The 27557-nt window shown below is 46.6% G+C and overlaps 1 protein-coding gene across 1 annotated transcript in view; it reads right to left on the bottom strand.

Annotated features, from left to right (window-relative positions):
• LOC141082453 (uncharacterized) overlaps window positions 1-27557 on the bottom strand; it is a 181193-nt gene that overhangs the window by 49223 nt on the left and 104413 nt on the right. The window contains exons 11-13 of the mRNA XM_073566417.1: window positions 8930-9071; window positions 7476-7542; window positions 4650-4744 (exon numbers count right to left, since the gene is read on the bottom strand). Of these exons, the coding sequence (XP_073422518.1) occupies window positions 4650-4744; window positions 7476-7542; window positions 8930-9071 (304 nt within the window). The remainder of the gene's footprint in view (window positions 1-4649; window positions 4745-7475; window positions 7543-8929; window positions 9072-27557) is intronic.

The raw sequence follows: 27557 nt of genomic DNA on the forward strand, positions 1-27557 counted from the left end.
GCTGTGTATCTAATCCTATCCTGTGTGATACTGACTGCTGAGCAGTGTATCTAATCCTATCCTGTGTGATATCGTCTGCTCAGCCGTGTATCTAATCCTATCCTGTGTGATACTGACTGCTGAGCCGGGTATCTAATCCTATCCTGTGTGATACTGACTGCAGAGCCGTGTATCTAATCCTATCCTGTGTGATACTGTCTGCTGAGCCGTGTATCTAATACTATTCTGTGTGATACTGACTGCTCAGCTGTGTATCTAATCCTATCATGTGTGATACTGACTGCTGAGCAGTGTATCTAATCCTATCCTGTGTGATATCGTCTGCTGAGCCGTGTATCTAACCCTATCCTGTGTGATACTGACTGCTGAGCTGTGTATCTAATCCTATCCTGTGTGATTCTAACTGCTGAGCCGTGTATCTAATCCTATCCTGTGTGATACTGGGCTCCCCCCGCAGTCTGTGTCAGAGGGTGATTTGTGTTGGCACGGTAATAAATTGTGTTATTTCCAGCTTTACAGAAGGACGATAACACCATAGAAATGATAAGAATAATAGGCCAAATTGTTTGGTGAATTGGAATGTGAGGGGTTAAAATTTCACCTCACAACATAGCCTATGACGCTCTCGGGGTCCAGACGTGTGACTGTGCAAAATTTTGTGGCTGTAGCTGCGATGGTGCAGATGCCAATCCCAGACATACACACATGCATACATACAAACATACACATACACACATTCAGCTTTATATATATATATATATATATATATATATATATTTTGCTCCCCCCAAAAGAGCAAATCTTCAGTTGCAATCCCTCTTCCCTTGCCTAACTATTATTAACTCAATTACTCTAGGCAGATTTTTTAAGCAGTTGAGGACGTTTATAAACTTTTACAGGAAGCCTTTGGACAATTTCCTGTTTGCTTTTTAATAATATGAAATTGAATTAGGATTCCCTATATACAGTGGTGTAACTAGAGTCCAATGGACCCTCATGCAAAATTTGGACCTGGTCCCTCCTTGCATGCTGGTCCCCATCCTGGACCCCTATCATTTATATACATCCCCCATCCTGGTATATATGTCCTCCATTCTGGGCCACTTTCCAGGAAAATGGCTGCGAGGGGGCGGCACATGCGCAGATGGAGATCAGATCTCAGCACTGAAATCTCATCTACTGAGATCTTGGTGCCGAGATCTCCATCTGCGCATGTTCCGTCTCCCGGCGTCAATTTTCCCTGAGTCTACCGTATAGGAAATAATGGAACTGCGAGTGCTCTGGCCTTTTACAAAATGTCGGCAGAGCCCCCGCAGCACAGGAGACACCCGCAGCAGTGCCGGACACCTCCACAGCACCGCCAGACACCCCCGCAGCATCGGACACTCGCAGCGGCGCGCCGCACATCCCAGCCTGCGACCTGCAGCATCACCCCACTCCTGCCTCCTCCAGCAGCGACCCCGCTTCACCGCAGCCACCACCCCCGGTGAGCAATAAGACGCATGGATTGTAAGGAGCACCAACATTTTATTTAAAAAAAAGTTTTTTCCTATTTTTCTCCTCAAAATTTGGGGTGCGTCTTATAATCCAGAGCGTCTTATAATCCGAAAAATATGGTATGACCCCCATCCTGGGCCCCTTCCTGGTTTATATGTGCACCATGCTAGTATATTTGTCCCCCATTTGAGATATATGTCCCCCATCCTGGGTCCATTCCTGGTATATATGTCCCTCATCCTGGTATATACAGTATGTCCCCCATACTGTGCCCCATCCTGGTATACATGTTCCCATTCTGCCTCTGTTCTTTAACACAAAAAAAAAATATTCTGCTCACCTTTCTCCACTCCCACGACATGCAGCATCCTCTTCTGTAGCTGGCGCAGAAGAGGCAGCTGTCTTCAGCGTGCAAGCGATAGGCAGCGTAAGATGCCACAGCCCTGCGCCATCAGTGACTTACATGCCGATGTCAGCTGCCAGCCTCTGATTGAGAGACGGCAATGTATTTCAGCTGGATGTATGTCTGTTGCGCCCTCTGTGACTGTGATCATCTCCCTCTGCCTAGATAATAGGTGAGATGCGCCATTGTGTATAGGTGATAAATGGGAATCTCAATAATTGATTGATGTTTTAGTGTCCTGCTGCTAAAACTCCCAGCAATCAGCTGTGATGTGCTAGCAAACTTTACAAGTGCTTAATTTCACTGCAACACAAGCTATTTTAGTTAAAGGGGTTGTACACGTGTGGCGCCCCTGAGGCTTCAGTCGCCACAGAGGTACTGCACCTTCTCCTAAGGTGTAGTGCCCCATCATCCAGGTAGGCTGGGAACTCCTTTCCGCATTCCAACACCTGCACCCCACACACAGGATAGTTCAGCAGGGACCCATCCATGCTTTAAGCTGGAAAGGTCATAGGGTGCCTTTTGTGGTCCCTGGCTTCGTAACACGAGAGGTGCTGGGGAGGCGGGTGGAGTTAGATATAAAAGAGAGGGAAGGTGTAGGATTTCAAGTCAGTCAGACGGGGGTCTGAGAGAGAGAGCAGGCTGACAGCAGGTCAGCCTAGGAGGAGCTCAAGGCGGAGGAAGGCACTCAGTCAGGAGAGGCTGAGAACTGGTCTTAGTGGAACAAGCTCCTCAGGGAAGGAAGAGAAGGAGAAAGTGATGTAGACTGAAGACTACAGATTCCATAAGAGAGAGATAGAACAGAACGGAACGAAGGAGAATAGAAGGACGGTGGGAAGCAGGTTGAGAAAGAGAGAGAACCCTTCCAGTCCAGAGAGCGCAAAGGCCGGATCCCGATCCCCGAGGTTGATTGGAACTTTATGTCCGGCAACAGACACCAGAGGAGTAGTGAGCCGCTAACGCCTTGCTCCCATCATAGACTTGGGACACAACAGCAACTGAATAGAGAGCCGGGACGCAGTGAGGAGTCCCCGAGCAGGCTACAGCTGTCTGTCATACAAGTAAAGACTAGGAACACCTAGAGAGAGGCATTCCAGGGTAACTAAGTACTAGAGTGCTTCGCACCTAAAGGCGCATTAGAGGAGTCGTTCAGGAAGGTACTTGTTGGCAGAGTGTGGAAGGGAGAATCCTATCCTGCCTGGAGGTTGGCTGGAGCCCTGACCTGGAGAACACAGTACGGAGGCAGGCAGTGGTGTGAACTGCAAACGGTGAGTAAAGCTTTGGAACCGCATACTCTGGTGTCCCCCAGTTATTCCAGCACCGCTACATCTGGATACCATCATCCATACCATTCTGCGCCTCTCCTAATCCATTGCACCTACACTGCCCTGGGACTACAGCTCCACCTGTGGGGAGCTATACCATCTTTGCTGCACCACACCATCAGTCCCAGCGGATCTGTATGCAGCGTTGGCTTACCATCTTACTTGCCAAAAAACGGGTGGCATCATGAACTATTCATGTAAACTTTAACACCATTAACATCACCGCCATTGATATTGGGCGCCCAGGGCCACGGACCGGGTCACCGCTGCTGTGACACTTTCCCGCCTCGACACCGGCCCGGTACCAAGTACCCCCGCTGCCCTGGGTGTGCGAGGGCAACCCACACGCTTGTGGTTCCAATCAGGGGGAGATATCATTGGTGCAATCTTTGCGACCGCACAGAGGCCCAAGAGGTATCAGTAAGACCGGGGTCAGACTTGCGAGAAACTCGCACGAGTCTCACATCTCAATTCCCGGTACTGCTACCGGCACTCGGGGCCGGAGTGTGTGGCTGCATGTATTTCTATGCAGGTGAGCCCTTCGGTCCCGAGTGGTGGCGGCAGTGCCAGGTATTGAGATGCGAGACTCGTGCGAGTTTCTCGCAAGTCTGGCCCCGGCCTGAGGCAGGGGGAAATTTTGCATTTTTAGGAGCTCTTGCACTGCACACGGCCCATATTTTGCTCTTGCACATGCGATTTACATACATCTTGCCATATGCCGACTAGATGTGCACGGTCTCACTCGAACCTGGACAGGGGCTATTTATTTTGATTTCATGAAAACGCTACCTTCAGTGCATCTGTAGACGCTGTTAGGGTGTGTGCACACGCTGTGGATTTTGCTGCGATTCTGCAGCGGTTTTGGCTGCTGCGGTGTACAGTACCATGATTCCCTATGGGAATCAAAAACCGCAGTGCAGACGGTGCGGAATTTTCCGCGCGGATTATCTGCGGTTTTCAATCCGCAGAAAGAATTGACATGTCAATTCTTTCTGCGGATTCTCCTGCGGTTTGCCATCTCCTCTATTGAGGAGATGAAAAACCGCAGGACAAAACCGCAGAGCAATCCGCAGGTACAAAATCCGCGCGGATGAATCCGCACCTAATCCGCAGCGTGTGCACACACCTTATACTCTGCGGAGTTGGAGCTTTTCTCTACAGTTATGTAGAGCTTGGAAAAAAAAAAACATGCAAAAGAAAATGCCGATGCATTTTTATTGGGAGGATAAAAACTTTTCTACACCAATAATGCATCAACTAAGGGGGAAAATGCATAAAGATCACAGCAAAACAAATAAAGAGATAGTGGGCTCAGCAAGATAATGGAAATAAGAAATAAGCAATGGCAATGGTGCTACTAGAACTCTGCAAAATATCATGTGAGGCAAAGGAAAAGCTACAAGGAAACATTGAGACATACCCACCAAATATACAGTGGAGAAACCGCTTTCTTTTCCAACCACGGCCAAGGCTGTGACTGCCTTAAAGTGACCAGCTAATACCTTCTTGCAGGTGAACCCTAACCAATGTAACAAGAAGTCAGAATTTAACAGCTTCTAGAACTAACAATATAAAAGTACATGTCAAACACAATACTGAACATAGTGTATACACAAATAAAAATCTAGAACAAGACATTATGTTTATTAGAAATATTATATTAGGATCGCCACTCTACACAATAAGATGTCTGTTTAATTGACCTACGAGTGAAATGAACGGATTATTTTGATGAGAGTTTGGTCTGTGTGTCATCAGTTCTTTTTAGACATGGAGAAAAAAAAAGATTTCTCCACCTTTTCCAATGTGACAGTCTGGGGAAAATTGGAATGCACTTGGATGCCATCCGAGTGTGGTCACATTTTTTCACCAACCCATAGACTCGCATTGCAGATTCTGATCTGACATTAGGATCAAAATTGGACATAGCTGCACAATTTTGCACAAACTGATCAGTCCGCGAAAAATCGCAGACATGTGAGTGGCCCCATAGACTATCACAGGTACCAGGGCTATCTGTGAAAAACACGGAGTGCACTGGTACACGAAAATCGGACTTGTGAATGAGGCCTAAATTGTCAGACAACAGCCCCTATAGAGATTGTCACCTATATTTCCAGAATCATTCCAATGGATAAGTCTCCCTGATTATGTTGTAGAACAAATCGATGACAAATGGAGTGAGAAAACTTCCAAATTTGCAGCATGCCCTCAGATTTATGCATAGTCGGTAAACCCCTTCACATGCCTTATACTGTGCATTTGTTATAAATCCTGCTGTAACAATCTACAACTACAGTAACTTGTGAAAGTATTCACCCTCTGGCTTTTTACTTGTTTTGTTACATTACAACTTGTGTTTAGATATTTTTGCAATCCCATTTGTGAGTGATGCATCAGCACTAAATAGTCTAAGTAGATGAAGTGAGAAAAACAAAGGCATAAATTAAATTTATGGGATCAAATAACAAAAAATTGGCATGTGCATAATATGTATTCACCTCTTTTGCAATGAAGCCGCTAAAACCAACCTACATTTCAGCACACTCCAGATTCCATAGGACGGCTGAGCATCCCTGGGCCACAGTCGGTTATGAAACCTTGACATGGATGATTTTCGGCAGCAGGGAACGGGAAAATGGTTACAGTCGAAGGCAAGATGGATAGTGTGAAATACAGGTGTATTTTTGAGCAAAACCTGTTTCAGTCTGTCAGTGATTTGACACTGGGACGGAGGTTCACGTTTCTACAAGAAAATGGCTCAAAATATACTGCTAAAGCAACACTCAAGTGGTTTAAGGGGAAACGTGTAAATGTTTTGGAGTGGCCTAGTCAAAGCCCAGACCATAATCTAATTGAGAATCTGTGATCAGACTATCTAACCTGAAGGAGCTGGAGCAGTTTTGCCTTGCGAAACGGGCAAAAATCCCAGTGGCAAGATGTGGAAAGCTCATAAAGATGTATAAAAAGCGAATTTCAGCTGTAGCTGCCGCAAAAGGAGGCTCTATAAAGTACTGACTTTAAGGGGTGAATAGTTATACGCATATCATGAGGTTTTCAGTTATTTTGTTCTATTTGTTGTTTGCTAAACAATACAAAGAAAACCAAATATTCACAGTTGCAGACATGCTCTTTAGGGCTCATACTTACTTGCGAGACACTAGCACGATTCTTGTGCGAGTCTCACATGAAAACCTGGCACTGCCACAGGCACTTGGACTGGAGCATGAGGCTACATGTATTTCTATGTAGCCGCACGCTCCGGTGTCTCGCAAGTGAGTATGAGCCCTTAGGCCGGGGTCACACTTGCGAGTGCAGCACGAGTATCTCGCATCAATACCGGGCACTGCCACTGGCACTTGGGACCGGAGTGTGCGGCTGCTTGTCTTTCTATAAAGCTGGACACTCCAGTCCGAACTGCCGGTGGCAGATGCGAGAGACTCGCGCAAGTTTCTTGCATTGCACTCGCAAGTGTGGCAGCACGGTGGCTCAGTGGCTCAGTTCGAATCCCACCAAGGACAACATCTGCAAGGAGTTTGTATGTTCTCCCCGTTTTTGCGTGGGTTTCCTCCGGTTTCCTCCCACACTCCAAAGTCATACTGATAGGGAATTTAGATTGTGAGCCCCCATCGGGGACAGTGATGAAAATGTGTGCAAAACTGTAAAGCGCTGCGGAATATGTTAGCGCTATATAAAAATAAAGATTATTATTATTATTAAGTGTGACCCCGGCCTTATATGAATTGTTGCAAACCATCAAAAAAACTGAAATTCCAGGTTGTGAGGTCCAACGAATAATACCAAGGGGGTGAATACTTTTGCACGCCACTGTACTCTGCAGCAAATTTGGTACATGTGTGCATGGCTTAACATTATACTCAGAAGAGATGACAATGGGCCTAATTTATCAAATCTTATATGCAAGAATTTTGGTGCAAAAAGCTTGGAAAAGTTGCAAAATTTTGGCATAACTCGAAGCTTTAACATTTTTCAATTTCTGCCATTCTCTCACCACTTTCACCCAGCAGGGACTGAAGTAAGTTTTGTGCCGAGGCATACACTGGTGCACATGCCACTCTTCGAGCGCTCCTGAATATTAAGTGGTGTGTGCCTCTTTCTGAATCAGAAGTCTCGTACTCTGACCCCACATTGAGACTGGGTGTGAAGATTGCCAGCCTTGATGAACTGCGGCCAATATGTATTTGGTTTCAATGTTGGAAACCGGATTTTCTGCATCATATCATTCTCACCTGCCAGATGCTTGTTTATGAATGCATCACTTTTTTCATTGTTCAAAGGGTTCTCTTGCATTGTAATCTGAGGTAACAAAAATAAGTTAATTCACAAATCAGAAACAGTATTTTTGTGCAAAATGTACAATTTTCAGAACTAGAAAATATTCACTTTTATATTTAATGACATTATGATTTTGTTATTGTATTGGTTTTATTAATATACTAATATTTTATATGTAATTTTTTTATCTTATAATATTGATTTAAATATTTTTACATAATATATTTTATTATATACAGTATAGATATTTTTTTATCTTCTTTTAAATGTGTTATCTTATATATTCAATTGTTTAAGTATTATTTTATATGTCATATTGATGTTTTGTTATATATAGTAATTATATATAGATATTTAAAATGTTTACCATAATAAATATACAGCTGCTGCTTAAAATTATGCAATTTTATATAAAATATGACTTCACATAAAATAGCTTTGATGAAATACGGCTTATATCGGATTCAACTTGCTCATTATTTTGTTTGGTATAACCTCTTATTAGAGGTATTGATTACTGGGGTCCGACTACTGGGACTATTACCAGTCCTAAGAATGGGATTTTGCAGAGCCCTTTCTGAATTGAGCGGACGTGCACATGGAGTTTAGACCATCTCCTGTACCATACGCAATGAATGAAAAGGAGATGTACATGATGGACCTCTGCTCCATTAAGATGAGGCTCTGCAGAGCCCAATTCTGGGACTTTGGGCTCATACTCACTTGCGAGAGACTCGCTCGATTCTCGTGCAAGTCTCTCGCATGAAAACTGGCACTGCCGCCGACACTCGGACCAGAGGGTGCGGCTGCATGTATTTCTATGCAGCCGCACGCTCCGGTCCGAGTGCCAGTGGCAGTTCCAGGTTTTCATGCGAGACTTGCACGAGAATCGAGCGAGTCTCTCGTAAGTGAGTATGTGCCCATAAGGGGGTTCTCAGTGGACAGAATCAATCATCGGTCATTAATCATTAAGCTATCCCCTATGCTATCAATAGTGGATAATTTATATACTTGGAGCAACTTTAAAGTAGACATCTGTGACTTTAAATAAAATGTGCCTAAGCACATTTGTTTAGGCACAGACGAGAAAGGTGCCGGGCACAACAGATAGGTAGGTCTCAACTATCCGCCTGTTTGTGCTTAGACACACTAAACAAAGTCCCAGATATCCCCTTTAATTTTAAACTTCCTCTTTTTTACAAAATCTTCTCTGGGTCCTGAGACCCTAATATAGTACAAGGTGCAAACATCCACAGTGTTCCCAGTGTGTAGGCTCTCACTGTCTGTAGGTAGCAATTCAGAAGAGCACATGATTATTATATAATTAGACCAATGAGAACATGAAATAGGATTAGATGGGAGGTCGATACAAAAGTAACCTGAATTTATACCAAAAAAGGAAATTTACCTTCATAAGATGCTGTTGAGCATCAAGGGAGAAACTGTTATCATGAAATGGACCAGAGATGGAGTCATCAAACTCCCACAGGAAAATGTCCCCACTTTCTGCAGCCATGACCAGTAGATCTATTTCGTCAGTGAACAGTGACCTTAGAAATAAAGACAATCTAGTATATAGGGGCATCTGATATATATATATATATATATATATATATATATATATATATATGTGTGCGTGTTTTTCATACGTTCATGATCATTTCTGATCTGCTACTATGTCACTTGTTAGAGCACCCAGAAGCTGCAGGAATCTAGTATAGAGATATTAAAATTACTCTTACTGAGGTCCTTGCCAAAAACTGATCGCTAATCAGTACTTGATCGCTTGTTTTTTTTTTTTAAGTGCGTCCTGCAGCAGCAGAGTTGCTGATCAGTGACACAAATCACTGATCAACGTCCGTGCTCGCTGTTTTCCAGAACTTTTTTCATCCCTGATGATTTTACTCCCCCCTTTGCACCACCTCTGTGCGTGCATCTTGCAGGCGATGAGCATTGACCAGTGATGCAAATCACTGTTCAGCAACAGGTACACGCTGTTTTTCACAACTTTTTTTCGGTAACTATTTTTTATCCCCTCCAGTCTTTGCATCACTCCACGTGTGCGTCCTACAGTCACCAAGCCGCTGATCAGACATACACCACTGGTTAGCACCAGCGCTCATTTTTGACAAGGACTTTTTTCCCTCTCTATTTTTTTATCCTCTTTTTGCACCACATACAGTACGTGTGTGTGTTCTACAGCCGTTGAATGCTGGTCAGTGACGAACATCACTGACTCGGCCTCCGGTTGTTGTTTTTTTAAGCCAAAAAAAAAAATCAAGTAAATCTCATTTAGATTAGTCGATAGGAATAGATTTGTCTACTACAGTATTTTTTAATGAACTGAGTTACTGTCAGTAAAGAGAAAAAAAAAATAGACTAGTTGATAGGATTAGTAAGGGACAATAAGAATATACCGTAATAATAATCATTGTTTACTACTGTATTTTTTACTGAATTGAGTTAGTGTCCTTGTGAAGAAAAAAGAATCATCTGTGCATACTGCAGCCATTGAATACTGATCATTGACGGACCTCAGTGATCAACCTCCAATTGTTGGCATTTTTTTTTTAAAGAATCAAAAAATAATTTAGATTACGGACAGTAAAATATACCATGGTAATCGTCGTCTACTACGGTATTTTTACAGAATTGAGTTAGTGTTTGCACAGGAAAAAGAATCTGTGCATCCCGCAGCCACTGAGCGCTGAACACTGATGCACATCAGTAGAGTTGAGCGAAACGGGTCGAAAAAATTCAAAAGTCGCCGACTTTTGGCAAAGTCGGGTTTCATGAAACGAAACCCGACCCTAGGATGAGGTCGGCCACGAGGTCGGCGACTTACGCGCCAAAGTCGCGTTTCAAAAGTTTGTTTTGCGCTCTTTTTCAGCCAATCAGGATCCACGGACACTGTGTGCAACGTGATGACATAGGCACGGGTCACCACCATCTTTCAGAAGGGCATGCAAGTGATTGGCTTGCTTTGGTGGGCGTCACAGGGGGTATAAAAGGGCGTGCACGCCGACCACCATCTTACTTCTGCCGATCTCAGTATAGGGAGAGGTTGCTGCTGATTCTGTAGGGAGAGCGTTAGGCAGGGAAGAAGACCAAAAAACTGCTTCTGCTGCTAGCGATTTGGCCTGCACAACACACCAGTCACTGTGTGTGCAGTGCAAGGGGAGGCTATATAGTGGTGTATCAGTGGTGTTGGTTGTTGGGCTGCCTTCTAAGGCTTCCTGACAGGCTGGCATTGCTGTTTACCCACTGCTCCGCAAACTGCTTTTTTAAAAGCAATCCAATCTCCCTTATCCTCTAGTCACTTTGGTCACAGCTGTGCCATCGAGCCTGTCACATAGCGCTCAGATATTCATTGGGCCTCAAACTGCTTTTTTAAAAGCAATCCCAATTTTTTTTTTTGTCCTGCTGAGAAGAAAAAAAAACTGCTTCTGCTGCTGATAGCAATTTGGCCTGCACAACACACCAGTCACTGTGTGTGCAGTGCAAGGGGAGGCTATATTGTGGTGTATCAGTGGTGTTGGTTGTTGGGCTGCCTTTTAAGGCTTCCTGACAGGCTGGCATTGCTGTTTACCCACTGCTCCGCAAACTGCTTTTTTAAAAGCAATCCAATCTCCCTTATCCTCTAGTCACTTAGGTCACAGCTGTGCCATCGAGCCTGTCACATAGCGCTCAGATATCAGTGGGCCTCACACAATCCAAAAGTGTCCAGTGTCCAAAAGTGTGTGCAGAGATTCAAAATCTCACTTATCCTCTACTCACTTAGGTCACAGCTGTGCCATCGAGCCTGTCACATAGCGCTCAGATATTCATTGGGCCTCACACAATCCAAAAGTGTCCAGTGTCCAAAAGTGTGTGCAGAGATTCAAAATCTCACTTATCCTGTAGTCACTTAGGTCACAGCTGTGCCATCGAGCCTGTCACATAGCACTCAGATATTCATTGGGCCTCACACAATCCAAAAGTGTCCAGTGTCCAAAAGTGTGTGCAGAGATTCAAAATCTCACTTATCCTCTAGTCACTTAGGTCACAGCTGTGCCATCAAGCCTGTCATATAGCGCTCAGATATTCATTGGGCCTCACACAATCGAAAAGTGTCCAGTGTCCAAAAGTGTGTGCAGAGATTCAAAATCTCACTTATCCTCTAGTCACTTAGGTCACAGCTGTGCCATTGAGCCTGTCACATAGCGCTCAGATATTCATTGGGCCTCACACAATCCAAAAGTGTCCAGTGTCCAAAAGTGTGTGCAGAAATTCAAAATCTCCCCTGTCCTATAGACACCTTGTACCTTGTTTTACATACTATATAGTTTGTTGGATTTTTTCTACATTTCTACCAAAAATGAGGAAGGCTGGTGGAAGAGGCCGTGGAATTGGGCGGGGGTTGGCAGCTGGTAATGATGGTGTTGGTGGTGGATCTGATGGTAGTGGCAAGAGCAAAATAGGACCGAATGCAGGAGGTGTTGAGCCTGCGTCATCGTCTGGCTACATAAGGCCTCGAACGCTTAGTTTTCTAGGAGTTGGCAAACCGCTTTTAAAGCCAGAGCATCAGGAAAAAGTTTTGTCTTACATTGCTGACTCAGCCTCCAGCTCTATCGCCTCCTCTTCTTCAGTTGTAAAAAGTAAAAGCACTGAGTCGTCATTGGAGGCTCATGTTCATGAACCACACCTTTCCTTGTGTCCTTCACCCCAACCAAGATTGAAGGATGACGCAGGCCATACTACTGATTACTCCATGGAGCTGTTTTCACATACCATGCCTGGATTATCAAGTCAAATGGTGAATTACCCAGGCCAAGATGAATCTGACATGGAGTGCACTGATGCACAGCCGCTGATGGATGATTCTGCTGGTACATTCACTCAGAGCACTACATTGTCCTCGCAGTGTACAGAGCCAGATTCTGACCCTGATGAGACTCAGGTGCCCCTTCCCGCACACTATACCACCATACACGGTGACACAGAGGAAGGTGCACATGACATAGAAGAGGAGGTGATGGATGACCCAGTTGTTGACCCAGATTGGCATCCATTGGGGGAAGAGGGTGCTGCTTCTAATAGCTCAGATGAGGAGCATCCACAGCAGACATCGACATTGCAACAGCTGTTATCTGGCAGGCCCGGAGCACTCCAAAGACAGGTTCCAAACATCAAAAGAGTTGCTGGACAGCTTGTCCAGAGGGTCAAAAGATCACAGCATGCTAGGCCGCAAAATGTCTGCCAAAGTAGGAAGAGTGCAGTGTGGCACTTTTTTGAACAAAATCCTCATGATCGGGCCAAGGTAGAAGTGCGCAAAGACCTTTAGCCGAGGGGAAAAATCTGAAAAATTTGAATACCAGTTGCATGCTTAGACATTTAACCAGCATGCACTTGCAAGCGTGGACACAACACCAAACCTCAAGTGCCACATGTGCAACTGATCACAACGAAGGTAGTCATCAACGCTACATTGTTTCCCCCACTGTAAGCCCACCGGTTAGCACAGCAGCAAATGTTGAGGTGTCGTTGCAAGGCCACAGCAGTCAGGGAATCCCACTGTTATATCAACGAAAGACTGATTCTAGGCCATCAGAAAGAACACCAACTCCATCACCATCATCAACCCTCTCTCAGTCCGCCCTGTCCACCGCTGCTTCCACCATATGCAGCTCTCAAGTCCAGCTCACCCTCCCAGACACTATGAGTAGGTCAAGAAAGTACTCAGTCTCTCATCCGCGTACACTGGGTTTGAACGCACACATTGCCAAACTAATCTCGTTTGAGATGATGCCCTTTCGGTTGGTGGAAAGCACAGCTTTCCGCAAACTCATGGCCTATGCAGTACCACGCTATGACCTACCCAGTCGCCACTTCTTCTCTCGCAAAGCCATCCCAGCCCTCCACCATCATGTGAAAGACCGCATTGTCCATGCACTCAAGCAGTCAGTGAGCGGAAAGGTGCACCTCACAACTGATGCATGGTCCAGTCGGCATGGCCAGGGCCGTTACGTGTCCATCACTGCGCACTGGGTTAATGTGGTGGATGCAGGGTCCACAGGGGACAGCGGTGGTGGGACAGTGCTGCCTAGCCCACGGTATAGGAAACAGTTGGCTGTAGGCGTTCCACCCTCCTCCTCCTCCAGAAGCGAAAGCTCGTCCACAGAGCGCAGTCGTACGAGCACTCCATCTGCAGCTGCCACTGTTGCACACGATGTGTCCCCCTATCGAGCAGCTAGTGGAAAGCGTCAGCAGGCTGTGTTGCAGATGATGTGTTTGGGCGACAGACATACCACAGAGGTGCTGGCCGAGTACTTGAAGCGACAAACTGAGTCATGGCTGGGCAGTGTACATCTTGAGGCAGGCAAGGTAGTTAGTGATAACGGCCGTAATTTTGTGGCAGCCATAGCCCTTTCAAAACTCAGCCACATACCTTGCTTGGCTCACACCTTGAACCTAGTGGTGCAGTGCTTCCTCAAAAATTATCCGGAGTTAACAGCCCTGCTCCAGAAGGTGCGAAGACTGGGCGCGCACATCCGCTGGTCGCCTGTACACTCCGTTCGTATGCAGAAGCTGCAGCGATTGCTCCACCTTCCCAACCACCGCCTCATTATCGACATTGCAACAAGGTGGAACTCCACCCTGCACATGGTGGAGCGGCTGTGCGAGCAGAGGCAGGCCATAATGCATTTGTGGGAGGATACACGGCCAGGCACTTTGAGAGCAGACATGGAGTTGACAGGTGTGCAGTGGTCGAAGCTGAAAGACCTCTGTAAAGTCCTTCAGTGTTTTGAGGAATGCACACGGCTGGTAAGCGCAGACGACGCCATCCTAAGCATGAGCATCCCACTTATGCATCTGCTCATGCAAACTTTGACGCACCTTAAGGAGCAGGCGTCTGCAGCCAATGTTGATGAGGAGGAAGAGGAGGAGGGAATCCTTGATGACATTCAGCCATTGTCTGCTCAGGGACCTCTCCTGGACGAGGTGGAGGAAGAAGAGGAGGAGGAGGATGTGATGGGGATGATTACTTAGGGGAGGAGGATGCATCTCGTGGGGCAAGTGAAAATGTTGGCGTGGCAAGGTCTGGTACAGGGTTTGTGCGTGACTGGAGGGATGTGGATTTGCCAGAAAGTGCTCCTCCAACCAGCACTCGCAGTGCATCATTGACACCGGGAACATTGGCCCACATGTCAGATTATGCCTTGCGGATCCTAAAAAGGGACCCCCGCATTGCCAAAATGATGAACGATGACGACTACTGGTTGGCCAGCATCCTGGATCCACGCTATAAAGGCAAATTACAAAACATCATGCCACAGGAGAACCTTGACCTAATATTGGCTAATAAACAAGCAACTCTGGTAAATCGGTTGCTTGAGGCATTCCCAGCACACAGCAGCGGTGATGGTTCTCACACGAGCCCTACGGGACGGGGGCAGCTTGGCAGAGGTGTTCGTGGTGCACACAGCAGAAGTGGCGTTGGAGACAGGGGTTTCATGACAATGTTGTGGACTGATTTTTCAAATACCGCTCACACAACTGGTAATACTGCATCGATGGAAAGTGACAGGAGACAGCAGTTGTCAACCATGGTTACAAACTACTTTTCCTCCCATATCGATGTTCTCCCACACAGGTCATTCCCCTTTGACTATTGGGCCGCTAAACTGGACACCTGGCCTGAATTGGCACAATATGCCTTACAGGAGCTCGCTTGCCCAGCTGCAAGTGTGCTATCGGAAAGAGTCTTCAGTGCAGCTGGATCAATCCTGACAGAAAAAAGGACCCGTCTGTCAACCCAAAATGTGGATGATCTAACCTTCATTAAAATGAACCATGCATGGGTTTCCAAGGATTTTGTCCCACCTTCCCCTGATGACACATAGGGTGACAGAAAAATGGCTTGCTTTGGTCCACCTCTTCCTGGGACTTGACCTATTTCGCCTTTTGCATCAGCTGAATGTCCAACATCAACATATGCCACTTTCTAAAACTCCCTAACTGTGCAGCCTCCCCCCCCATGGCCGGGGTCACCACCTAGCGCACGACACCGTGCGAGTGCCGTTGCCCTGGACAGGTGGGTAGGCCGACTCTTGGGCGCGGGCACTGGCACAGGGTCCCTCATAGTGCAATAAAGTGTCTCTGACGGTGGTGGTGCACACCCGCCGTCAGACACACCGCTGTACTATGAGGGGCCCAGTGCCAGTACCGACGCCCACGAGTGGGCCCCCCTTGCTTGGGCAGGGCCCCAGCATTTGCAATCTTTACCTCTCCCTGCTCCTCCGCTGTGTAATCTGGGCCGTCAAATCCATACTGTGCCTGACACCGTCTGAGCCTGCCTCCTGAGACATATATTTTGAATGTGTACGCTATCCATACATGTTATCCGGGGATACGGTACCCTTTCTAACCTTTGTGCAATCACGTGCAATCCATACTGGGCCTAACACCGTCTGAGCCTGCCTCCTGAGACATATATTTTGAATGTGTACGCTATCCATACATGTTATCCGGGGATACGGTACCCTTTCTAACCTTTGTGCAATCACGTGCAATCCATACTGGGCCTAACACCGTCTGAGCCTGCCTCCTGAGACATATATTTTGAATGTGTACGCTATCCATACATGTTATCTGGGGATATGGTACCCTTTCTAACCTTTGTGCAATCACGTGTAATCCATACTGGGCGTGAGAACGGCTGGCGAGCTGTTAAGCAAGCTACAGCACCTGTGGTTTGCACACGTAAGTTTTTCATCTTTTCAGGAATGACGGTTAGGCCTAATTCCGGAACTGCAGTTGACCTGCACTTACTGGGAAATCATTGTTCGCGGGTAATAATTGTAATCAGTGATCCCCATCACTAACGTTGTTCAGCGGGTTATCTGCACCTGTAAGCGACAAACGCTGGCCTTTTCAGTGTAGCGCACATGCAGCCACGGACATGTAAGGGCATGACACACCAGTTATTGGCCAATCTCATGTTCCAGAGCCTCACGTGTCCCTCTAGTAAGCCGGACTCGGACCGCGGGGCATGACGGAGTCTCGTTCGTTAACGGAATTAAGCTTGCAATGTGTGCATCTGTTCTGTAGCTGGCATGGTTGAGGTTTCCCAGGTGGAGTCGAATTTAACCGTAGGCTCCACTCCTGGTGGTGCCCTTCTGGACATTCCTTTAAGGTTCAGCTTTGCAACCATACTGCCCACGTAAAACAAACACTTTGCCTTCATGAACGCTGTTTGGAGGGTCATGACTCGTGGGAATAACGCCGCCCAATCAGTTAACCTGCTAGAGAGATCCTTCGTTGCTCCCAAGCATGACATCACACTCCCTAGGAGGAAGGTAATGCCACTGTGGCGACCGTACTCCTGGGGGCGACACAAGTGCACTGATGCCCAGCCACTGCTCGATGAATCTGCTGGTACATTGACCCAGACCACTACATTCCCCTCGCACGCTACACGGCCTGAATCTGACCCTGATGAAACTCAGGTTACCCTTCCCATATACAGTTCCATCTTACACGGTGACAAAGAGGAAGCTGCAGATGAAAGTGCAGGTTCGGCCCACCCGCCATCAGACACACCACCGTACTATCAGGGGCCCTGTGCCAGTGCCGTCGCCAACGAGTGGGCCCCCCCTGCTTGCTCAGGATCACAGCACTTGCAAGGTTGAAATACTGTGCAGTGAGATGGAAGATGGGGACGACGAGGAGTCCAGACTAGTACAGGGATTCCCTAGCGAGGAGACTTATTTGATTGTTTTCAATGTTGGGACAGCAATTTTTGGGGAGCACGTTACTCTGGAGAATGATAGATGGGGCCCACCATACACTGGAACATTCCAAAGGTGGACATCAGACACTGGAGCAGCATTTACAGGGCCCATTATACACTAGAGCATTAGAAATGGGGCCCATTATGTTTGGAGCATTATTTGGGCCCATAAGACAGTGGAGCTTCATCCATGGGGACCAACATATACTGTAGCATTATGTGGAGCTCATCATATACTGTTTCAAACATTATATGGGACCAATGATTCTGTATGGAGAAATAGATGGGCCTCGTCATGAGATGTAAAAAGTGAAGTATTTTTCATTGTACTATACCGCTATTTCTCTGCCGTATCGGAGCATGATCATTGATGAGTTGTGGTATGTGTTAAAGGGGCGCTCTTTCGCCCAGGGCACATGAAAACCTGCAGCCAGCCCTCCCCCCCCCCCACAACTTTAGCCAAATAACCCCCAGTTTTCAGTGCGTAACTTGTATTATGAAGTTAATTAAGGTTGACAAGCTTAAGTAAGAAGAATTGATGCTTTTGGCATTCAAATGGGCACTGTAGGTGTGTTTCCTGTCCTCCTCTCACTGCCGACTTTTATTCCCCATTGACTTACATTGGGTTTCGTGTTTCGGGACGACCCCGACTTTTCCATATAATCGGACGATCTTGCTCAACCCGACTTTTGGAAAAGTCGGGTTTCACGAAACGAAACGCGACCCTAAAAAACCAAAAGTCGCTCAACTCTACACATCAGTGATCAACCTCCGGTTGTTGGAGTTTTTTTTACTTTTTAAAAAGAATCAAAAAATAATTTAGATTAGGGACATTAAAAATATACCATAGTAATTGTTGACTACTACAGTATTTTTTACTGAATTGAATCAGGTTTATTGTCATTTGCGGGTGCTCAGTAATTTTTTTTTTACTGACGTCCATTTAGCAAGTCTGTTTTTTATTTTGCCAAGGTTTTATATTTTTCTTTCTATATTCTTTTTTTTCCCTTCTAAATAAAAGAAAAAGTTTACACCAAGCACTCACAAACACACCTGAAGAAAATTTGTTACACACACAAACACCACATACGTTAAAAAAACATGTTGTCCCGCTCGTCCCAAACCCGATATTCAGAGGAGGAGGCATACGCTTTCCTTGCATCCAAAACTGACAGTGAGGGAGAGGATCTTGTAGGGAAGGTGACCTGATGGACGGACTTGTCTGTAGGGAGAAGGGACGGTTGGTGCACTGTAGATGGATGTTTGTAATGACAAAAGGGAAACAGCTGGGGAAAACGGAAAAGGAGTGCAGTACCTAAGTTTGACCACAAGATAGCAGGGGGGAGCGTGAGAACAGGACTTTACAGCAGCTTAACGCTACGAAAATGCTTAGTCATGGGGGGCGGGGAAACAGGAACCCAGGAGGGAAATTCCAGAGGAGGGAGATAAATAGGACAGGAGAGGGTTCCAGAGGGTTCCAGTCCCGGGAGGAGCTCAGGAGGAGAAGAGACAGTAAGGAGAATGGACAGCAGTGGAGAGCTCGACCAGGGGACTGAGGAGAAAAGACAGTCAGGGGGGTGGCCCCAACACGAAGAACCGCAGAACAGACGAGGCCCCGAAGGTACCAAATGGACGACGACCTCGGACTGGTGAAGCGCTGGCGGTAGATAGGCCTAGGGCAGCCCCAGTGAAAGAGCCATGAGGAACGTCACTAAGACAGAAGGAAGATGCAGGTACCCGGGCCTCAATACGGAGAGCTGTGAAGGTGCTGCGGTGTATTGCTACTGTCGTCAGGAGGACGGCCAATAAACTCGGACCTGTTGTACCTGAAATCTGCCTCCGTCTCGTGTCTGTGTCATCTGTTTGCGGTAAGCAGTGGACCACCCCCCAATCTGGGCCCTTACTACAATCTCACCTTCCTTAATTTTTCCAACTCATCTTACTCCAGTGATACCAAATCGCCACGCACACGCCCCAGGGCAGAAACTGAACCAGTGCCCACCATTACAGACTCCGCATGGACCTCACCTCCTGACAATTATGAGCTACAGATTCCTGCTTTTTTGGCGCAATCAGGAATCCAAGTTGACACCACCGGCCTCACAGTTTTCAAAGTCTTTTTCTCTGCAGATTTTCTAAATCTCATGGAGTCGCAAACAAATTTGTATACAGCAATTTTTATCCCAAAATCCGACTTTATAATTTGCCATCTGGACCCTTGAAGATGCCATAGAAATGATGAAGTTTTGGGGCCCGATTCTTCACATGGGGATTGTGAAGACACCAGAAAATCGGCAATATTGGAGTGTTGATGTTTTGTATAACACTCCAGTGTTCCCTATGGCAAGGACACCCTTTGAGACCATCCACAAATTCTTGTATTACAGTGATAATGTGCAATGTCTGGCCTGAGATGAACCCTACTTTGACCGACTTTTCAAAGTCATTGAGCACTTCAGCAACTAGTTTGCTGAGGTGTACAACCCCCAAAGAGACATCTGTGTGGATGAGTCCCTAATCGACTTCAAGAGGAGGCTCAAATTCTGGCAATACCTGCCCAGAGGACCAGGTATGGGATTAAGGTGCACAAAATGACAGAGTACATCAGAGTACACTCACAAGTTTAGGGTTTATGAAGGGAATGACACCAAGATTCAACCCCCTAAATGCCGTCTTGTTATGGGAGTGAGTGGGAAAATTGTGTGGGATTTGGTATACCCCCTGCTGGATCAAGGTTATCACCTCAGTGTAGATAACTTTTATACCAGCGACTCACTGTTCAAGTCTCTGTCTGCGTGAGCTACCGCAAACTGCGGTACAGTCTGCAAACATCAGAGGGGCCTCCCTAGGATGCTAATTGGGCAGATGCTCAGAAAGCGTGAAAGCAGAACCCAATGAAGTGCCAACATGCTGGTGGTCAAGTACAGGGACAAGAGGGATGTCCTTTTCTTGACCACCATACGTGGTAATGGCAACACCTCCAGAACTTCTAAACAGGACCACAAACCAAACTGTGTACTAGAGTACCACAAGAACATGGGGGCAGTTGATTTCTCTGATTGTCACGGGAAGGGTTGCAAGTGAACTCACCGGTGCAATCTCCCGGAACACGGGTTCAGAAGACAGCCTCAGGCTCCTAGGAATTCGGGGTAAGCAGGACAGAAGAGAGATTGCTTCAGGTCACATAGGACCTGAAGCACCTGATTGTTGGGGGCATGGTCTAAGCTGAAGGAAAACTCCTAGAAAGATAACTATGGGACAAAGCTACCCAGGGGCAGGGGCTGGCTGGCAGATTTTAGCCTGGGGGGCAAGCACACAGCAGTGGCCCATGAGTAGCGGCCCATCCTTAAAGGGGTTGTCGGATTTTAAAGGGAACCTTTCAGCAGTTTGGGCCGCTATAAGATGTGGCCACCGCCTTTCAGGGCTTATCTACAGCATTCTATAATGCTGTAAATAAGCCCCCCTCCAACCTGCAAGATAAGAAAAATAAGTTTTATTATACTCACCCGGGGGGGAGGCGGTCCGGCCCTATGGGTGTCGCAGGTCCAGCGCCTCCCATCTTCTTGTGATGCCGTCCTCCTGCTTGCTTCCTCACCTCTTTCCGGCGCAGATGTACTTTTCTGCCCTGTTGAGGGTAGAGCAAAGTACTGCAGTGCACAGGCACCGGTGAAAGGTCACAGAGGCCCAGCGCCTGTGCACTGCAGGAATCTGCTCTGCCCTCAACAAGGCAAATCAGTACACCTGCGCAGGAGCGTGACACGAAGCAAGCAGGAGGACGACATCGCATGAAGATGGGTGGCGTCGGACCCGGACCTGCGACACCCATCGGACTCAACCGCATAGGACCGCCCCCCGGGTGAGTATAATAAAACTTATTTACTTTATCTTTCAGGTCGTATCGGGGGCTTTTCTACAGCGTTATAGAATGCTGTAGATAAGCCCTGAAAGGCGGTGGCCACATGTTATACCGGCCAAAACAGGTGACAGGATCCCTTTAAGCTACATGTCTACAGTCACTATGTGTGAATCCTCACATCATGCACACTGTGCGCTGTGAGGATTCTCTGGTGCCGGCACCGGGAACAGGTGGTCTTGTGGCCGCAAGCATGATATGCAATACAGACCAAAAGACTACCTCTTGAAGCTCATCAAGAGAATGCCAAGAGTGTGCAAAGCAGTAATCAAAGCAAAATGTGGCTACTTTGAAGAACCTAGAATATAAGACATATTTTCAGTTGTTTCACACTTTTTTGTTAATTATATAATTCCACATGTGTTAATTCATAGTTTTGATGCCTTCAGAGTGAATCTACAATTTTCATAGTCATGAAAATAAAGAAAACTCTTTGAATGAGAAGGTGTGTCCAAACTTTTGGTCTGTACTAATATATATATATATATATATATATATATATATATATATATATACAGTATATATATATACACACACACACACACACACACACTGCTCAACAAAAAAAAGGAACACTTAAACCACTTAAACAACAGAATACAACTCCAACTAAATCAAACTTCTGTGAGATCAGACTGTCCACTTAGGAAGCAACACTGACAATCAATGTCACGTGCTGTTGTGCAAATGGAATAGACAACAGATGGAAATTATTGGCAATTATCAAGACACCCTCAGGATTGGTTCTTCAGGTGGGGACCACAGACCACATCTCAGTACCAATGCTTTCTGGCTGATGTCACTTTTGAAGTTAGTTGTACTTTCACATTCATGGTAGCATGAGACGGACTCTACAACCCACACAAGTGGCCCAGGTAGTGCAGCTCATTCAGGATGGCACATCAATGCGAGCTATGGCAAGAAGGTTTGCTGTGTCTGTCAGCGTAGTGTCCAGAGGCTGGAGGCGCTACCAGGAGACAGGCCAGTACACCAAGAGACCTGGAGGGGGCCGTAGGATGGCAACAACCCAGCAGCAGGACCTCTACCTCAGCCTTTGTGCAAGGAGGAACAGGAGGGGCACTGCCAGAGCCCTGCAAAATTACCTCCAGCAGGCCACAAGAGTGTATGTGTCTGCACAAACTGTTAGAAACCAACTCCATGAGGATGGTCTGAGGGCCCGACGTCCACAGATGGGGGTTGTGCTCTCAGCCCAACACCGTGCGGCCCTCCAAAGTAATGCCACCCCACACCATTACTGACCCACTGCCAGACCGGTCATGCTGAAGGATGTTGCAGGCAGCAGATCGCTCTCCACAGCGTCTCCAGACTCTGTCACGTCTGTCACATGTGCTCAGTGTGAAACTGCTTTCATCTGTGAAGAGCACAGGGCGCCAGTGGCGAATTTTCCAATCCTGGTGTTTTGTGGAAAATGCTAAGCGCCCTGCACGGTCAGTAAATACATGGAAATAGAGAAAAAGAATAAGTAAAAGGCTGTGTGCCCACGTTGCGTTTTTTAAGTGTTTCCGCAGCGGCAAGGCCACAGCAGAAATTCTTATAAAATGCTAGTTAAAACATCCCATGCAATCCCAATGGGATCCCGCAGTTGCTGTGCCAATGTTGCGGATTTTTCCACTGCTGAATCGCATTGCGGAAAAATCTGCAGCATGTCCATTAATTTGGCAGAATCGCGGCGATTCCGCTGCCATAGGATTGCATTGAAATGCTCACTTTATGCATTTGGCTATGCCCACCATGCATGAAGTGAGCGCTTCATGTGCGGATGGTACCCAGGGTCTGGAGGACAAGAGACTCTCCTCCATGCCCTGAGTACCATATCCCTGTAAAAAGTAGAATTAAAATAAAAAATAGTGATATACTCACCCTCTGTCAGCCCCCGGAGTCCTCCCAGTCCTCAGCGGTGCATGCGGCGGCTTTGTTCCCAGGCGTGCTTCGCGCCAAAATGACCTTTGTGATATCGTGATTGTGTGACCGCTACGTCATCAGAGTTCATTCTCGCAATGCTGCATCACTGGGAACGGAACTTGCCGGCAGCACCGCTGAGGAGTGCCACTGAGGAGATCGAGGGGGTATATCCATATTTATTATTATTTTATTTTTTTAAATTCTATCTTTTACTACTGATGCCGCATAGGCAGCCTCAAATAGTAAAATTTGGCCAAACTTGTCAAGCGCTATGCTTGTGTGTGACCAACCTGTCATTCACTTTTCCAAGCGATGCTACAAATCACTTGGAAAAGCAGAAGCATTCTGCAAGCTAAAAACGCTTGTATTTTGCAGGGGGGGGGGTTGCAGAATGCTGCGGACAATTCCGCAGCATTTTTGCAATGTGGGCACATAGCCAAAAATACATAAAAAAAAGAAGATAAGGAAAATGAAAAAAAAAGACAGGAATATGTCCTGGAGGTGGGAACAAATAAGATATGGACTACAATGAACATGGAATGTCAGTAAGGCTATGTGCACACGCTGCGGATTCACCAGCGTATTTTTCCGTGCGGATCCGCAGGTAAAACTGCAGCCAAAATGACCTGTGGTTTTCCTGCGGATTGGCCAGCGGTTTTCCCCTGCGGTTTGACACCTAGACAATGGAATAGGTGGCAAACTGCAGCGGAATCCGCAGAAAGAATTGACATGTCAAATCTTTCTGTGGATTCAAAACCGCAGCTTTTCTGCATTGAAAAACCGCAGCATGTGCACAGCGGAATGTAAGTCACATAGACTTACATGGTACTGTACACTGTCTGCAGAACTGCTGCGGATCCGCAGAGGCCAAATCCGCAGCAGAATCCACAGCGTGTGCACATCGCCTAACTCTTCTCCTCACCTTTAGGCTATGTGCACACGTTGCGGATTCTGCTGCATTGTACAGTACCATTCTTTGCAATGTTAAAACCAAAAACGCTGTGCACATGCTGTGGATTTTTCCGCACGGATTTGCTGCGGGTTACAATCTGCAGCATGTCAATTCTTTGTGCGGAATCCGCAGCGGTTTCACACTTTCTCCATTGTAGAGGTGTGAAACCACAGGGATTTTTCTAAATCTGTGCAGAAAAATCTGCAGCACTTCAAACTACGTGTGCACATAGTCTAAGGGTATGTGCACAAGCTGTGGATTCTGCTGCGGATTCACAGCGGGTTTGGCACTGCAGATCTGCAGCAGTTTTTGCTGCGTTGTACAGTACCTTTATAACCTATGAAAAACAAAAATCGCTGTGCACATGGTACGGATTTTTCCACGTGGATTTGCTGCAGTTTCAAATCCGCAGCATGTCACTTCTTTGTGCGGAATCCGCAGCGATTTTACACCTGCTCCATTGTACAGGTGTGAAACCGCAGGGCTAAACCGCAAGTCTTTTGACCTGCGGATTTACCTGCGGATTTTACAAAATCTGTGTGGAAAAATCCGCAGGTGAATCCGCAGCATGTGCACATAGCCTTATTGATAAGGCACATACGGATTAAAGTAGGTGAGAAAGTCAAGGAAGGAGACTAGGTATAGAAAGTGAGGGGAAAAAAAAGAAAACGGGGTGATAAAATAATAATTATATAACAGAAGGGGTAACTAAAGGTAAGGATGAAAATAAGAGAACAAAAAGGCCAGCAATTAAATGGAGAGCACAGGCTAAAATATGTAATGCAGCAAACAATTATGATGGAAGATGAAGGCAAACAGGAGGGAACTAGGTGTAAGGAGAAATGAGGACTGCAATGCAATGAATAGAAAAACTCAAATACAGGGGGAGGAGGCGTCACAAGCACTCACCAGGCAGGGGAGACAGATGGCCATCTGCTGCTGAAGGTGCAGGTGGTGTCAGGCTCAGCAAGCCTATGAATAAGCCGCCTCTGCTGCAGGAGATGATGTCATGCTGTGATTCAGATGTGTGGCAGAGAGCCTTCATAGTGCAGGACAGAAGTGGGGCAGGGGGAAGGAGGACGGAAGTGGGGCAGGGGAGAGGGCGGAAGTGAGGCACTTAACACACACTGAGAAAAATGCTGAACATTGCTCAGTCCAGCCCTGACCTGTCTGTCCTCCAGCGGCCCTGTGCAGCTGCTTAGGCACCGGCCCGGGAGGGCATATGCCCTCCTGCCACCCAGCCCAGCCCACCCCTGCCCAGGGGCATAGACAGGGACGTAAACCAGATCAGGCCGGGGTCAAAGCACAAGATAGCATGACAGTACCAAAGGAATAGATAGCACAGATAGTCGGGGCCAGGTAGAGGTCAATACCAAACGGACAGAGAAGGTACCGAAACAGAATCCAACAAGCAGTATCCAGAGATCAGACCGAGACAAAAACCAAAGTATCAGGCAAACCAGCACACGGCACAAAACACACTCAGCCAATGGCGAAAGTATCACGGACAAGGGAAATTCCCAAATTGCGGCCATAAAAAGTCCAACCAGGGTCAGAGAGAGGCTACAGGAGTTAACCCTAGAATAACCGAGCCAGACAAACCATAACACTGTGACACTGATCAAGTCATCCAGCCGTACAATGCCATGAGAAAAACCAAGGTGTGGTACAAGAAGCCGGTGGTGCACATCGCACAGATGGCAATGTACAACGCCTTTGTGAATTCACGTTGTGTAGGCCAGACTGGGAACATCCTTCAGTTCCGTGAAGTAGTGATCAAGGCCCTAATTTTTGGCAGTCAGGAAGGAGTGGACCCCAGTACTTCCAGAACTGAAAGTGCCCCTGTTGTACCAGGCCAACATTTCCCTGGTGAGGTCCCTTAATCTGTAAAGATAGGAAGAACGCAAAATGGGTGCAAAGTGTGTTACAGAAGGGGGATACGGCAGGACACCACTTATCAGTATGACAGCTGCCCTGATAAACCTGGTCTGATTATGAAATACTCTTTCAGAATCTACCACTCATGCATGAACTAATACATTTTTTTCTGACTTACATAACTCACATATGACTACCTGACGCAAACTACACAACTTATATGCCAACCTGATGCATTCTACACTACTCACATATGCCAACCTGACGTACACTACATAACTCACATATGCCTCCACAAAATTCACATACCAGGAAAATCCTAGATCAATTCCAATATAGTGTCCTAGTGGGGGGTTCCCACTGTTTAGGAACATCGTCGCCTCCAGGGGCTCTCCGAATGCGACTTGACACGACGCCTGCAGACCATTCCATCAAAGTCTGTATTCCAAAACATCACTACTTCCCTTCCAAACACTGCGCCAAAGCAGTGGATTTCCTTCACATATTGTATATCAGCATACTCAGGAGAAATTACACAACATATTTGGGGGTCTATTTTCTCCTGTTACCTTTGTGAAAATAAAAAAAATTGTAGCTAAAAGATCATTTTTGTGGAAAAAATGTATTTTTTTATTTTCACGTCTCTATTTCTGTGAAGCACCTGGGAGTTCAAGGTGCTTACCACACATCTAGATAATTTTGTTGCGGTGTCTAGTTTCCAAAATTGGTAAACTTGTCATGGGTTTCCCCTTTTTAGGCATATCAGGGGCTCTCCAAACACGACATGGCGTCTGCTCTCAATTCCAGCCAATTTTGTGTTGAAAAAGTCAGACAGTGCTCCTTACCTTCCGAGCCCTGCCGTATGCTCAAACAGTGGTTTTCCCCCACATGTGGGGTATCGACGTACTCAGGACAAATTGATCAACAACTTTTGGGGTCTCATTTCTCCTATTACCCGTGTGAAAAAAAAAAAAAATTAGGTCTAAATCTAAATTTTAGTGAAAAAAAAGTTATTTTTTTCCTTCCACATTCCATTTATTCCTGAGTTCCTGTGTTCCTTGAATGTGAACATCTGTAAGTATATTCAGTATACAGGGCCGCCATTCGGGAATTACTGCCCTTACTGGCATATGGGGCCTGGTGAGGAGGGGGCCCGTTCCCCAGGGTGCCAGGTGGCTCGGTCATCCTGCCCCACAATTTATAGACAAATTGGGGGGCGAGATGGAGACATATGGGCCAAGGATGAGAAAACATATGGAACTAGGATGGAAGGACATGTGGGGCCAAGATGGGAGGACATATGGGGGAATGATGAAGACACATGGGGGGTCAGGGTGGAGACACATGGGGCCAGGATGAGAGGTCATAAATGGGGGCAGGATGCAGATATATGATATATCGGGGGACAGGTTGGGAGGACATGTAGGTGAACAGGATGGAGACATATGGGGGCAGGATGGAGAAATGGGACAGGTTGGGAAAATATATGGGGCCAGGATGGGAGAACATATGGGAGCAGGATGGAAACATATGGGCATGATGGGAGAACATATGGGAGCAGGATGGTGACACATGGGAATGAGGCACATAGGTGCCAG

This window comes from Dendrobates tinctorius, unplaced genomic scaffold (genome assembly GCF_039654945.1).
Source record: "Dendrobates tinctorius isolate UK_male_01 unplaced genomic scaffold, ASM3965494v1 ptg000001l, whole genome shotgun sequence".
Classification (NCBI taxonomy): domain Eukaryota; kingdom Metazoa; phylum Chordata; class Amphibia; order Anura; family Dendrobatidae; genus Dendrobates; species Dendrobates tinctorius.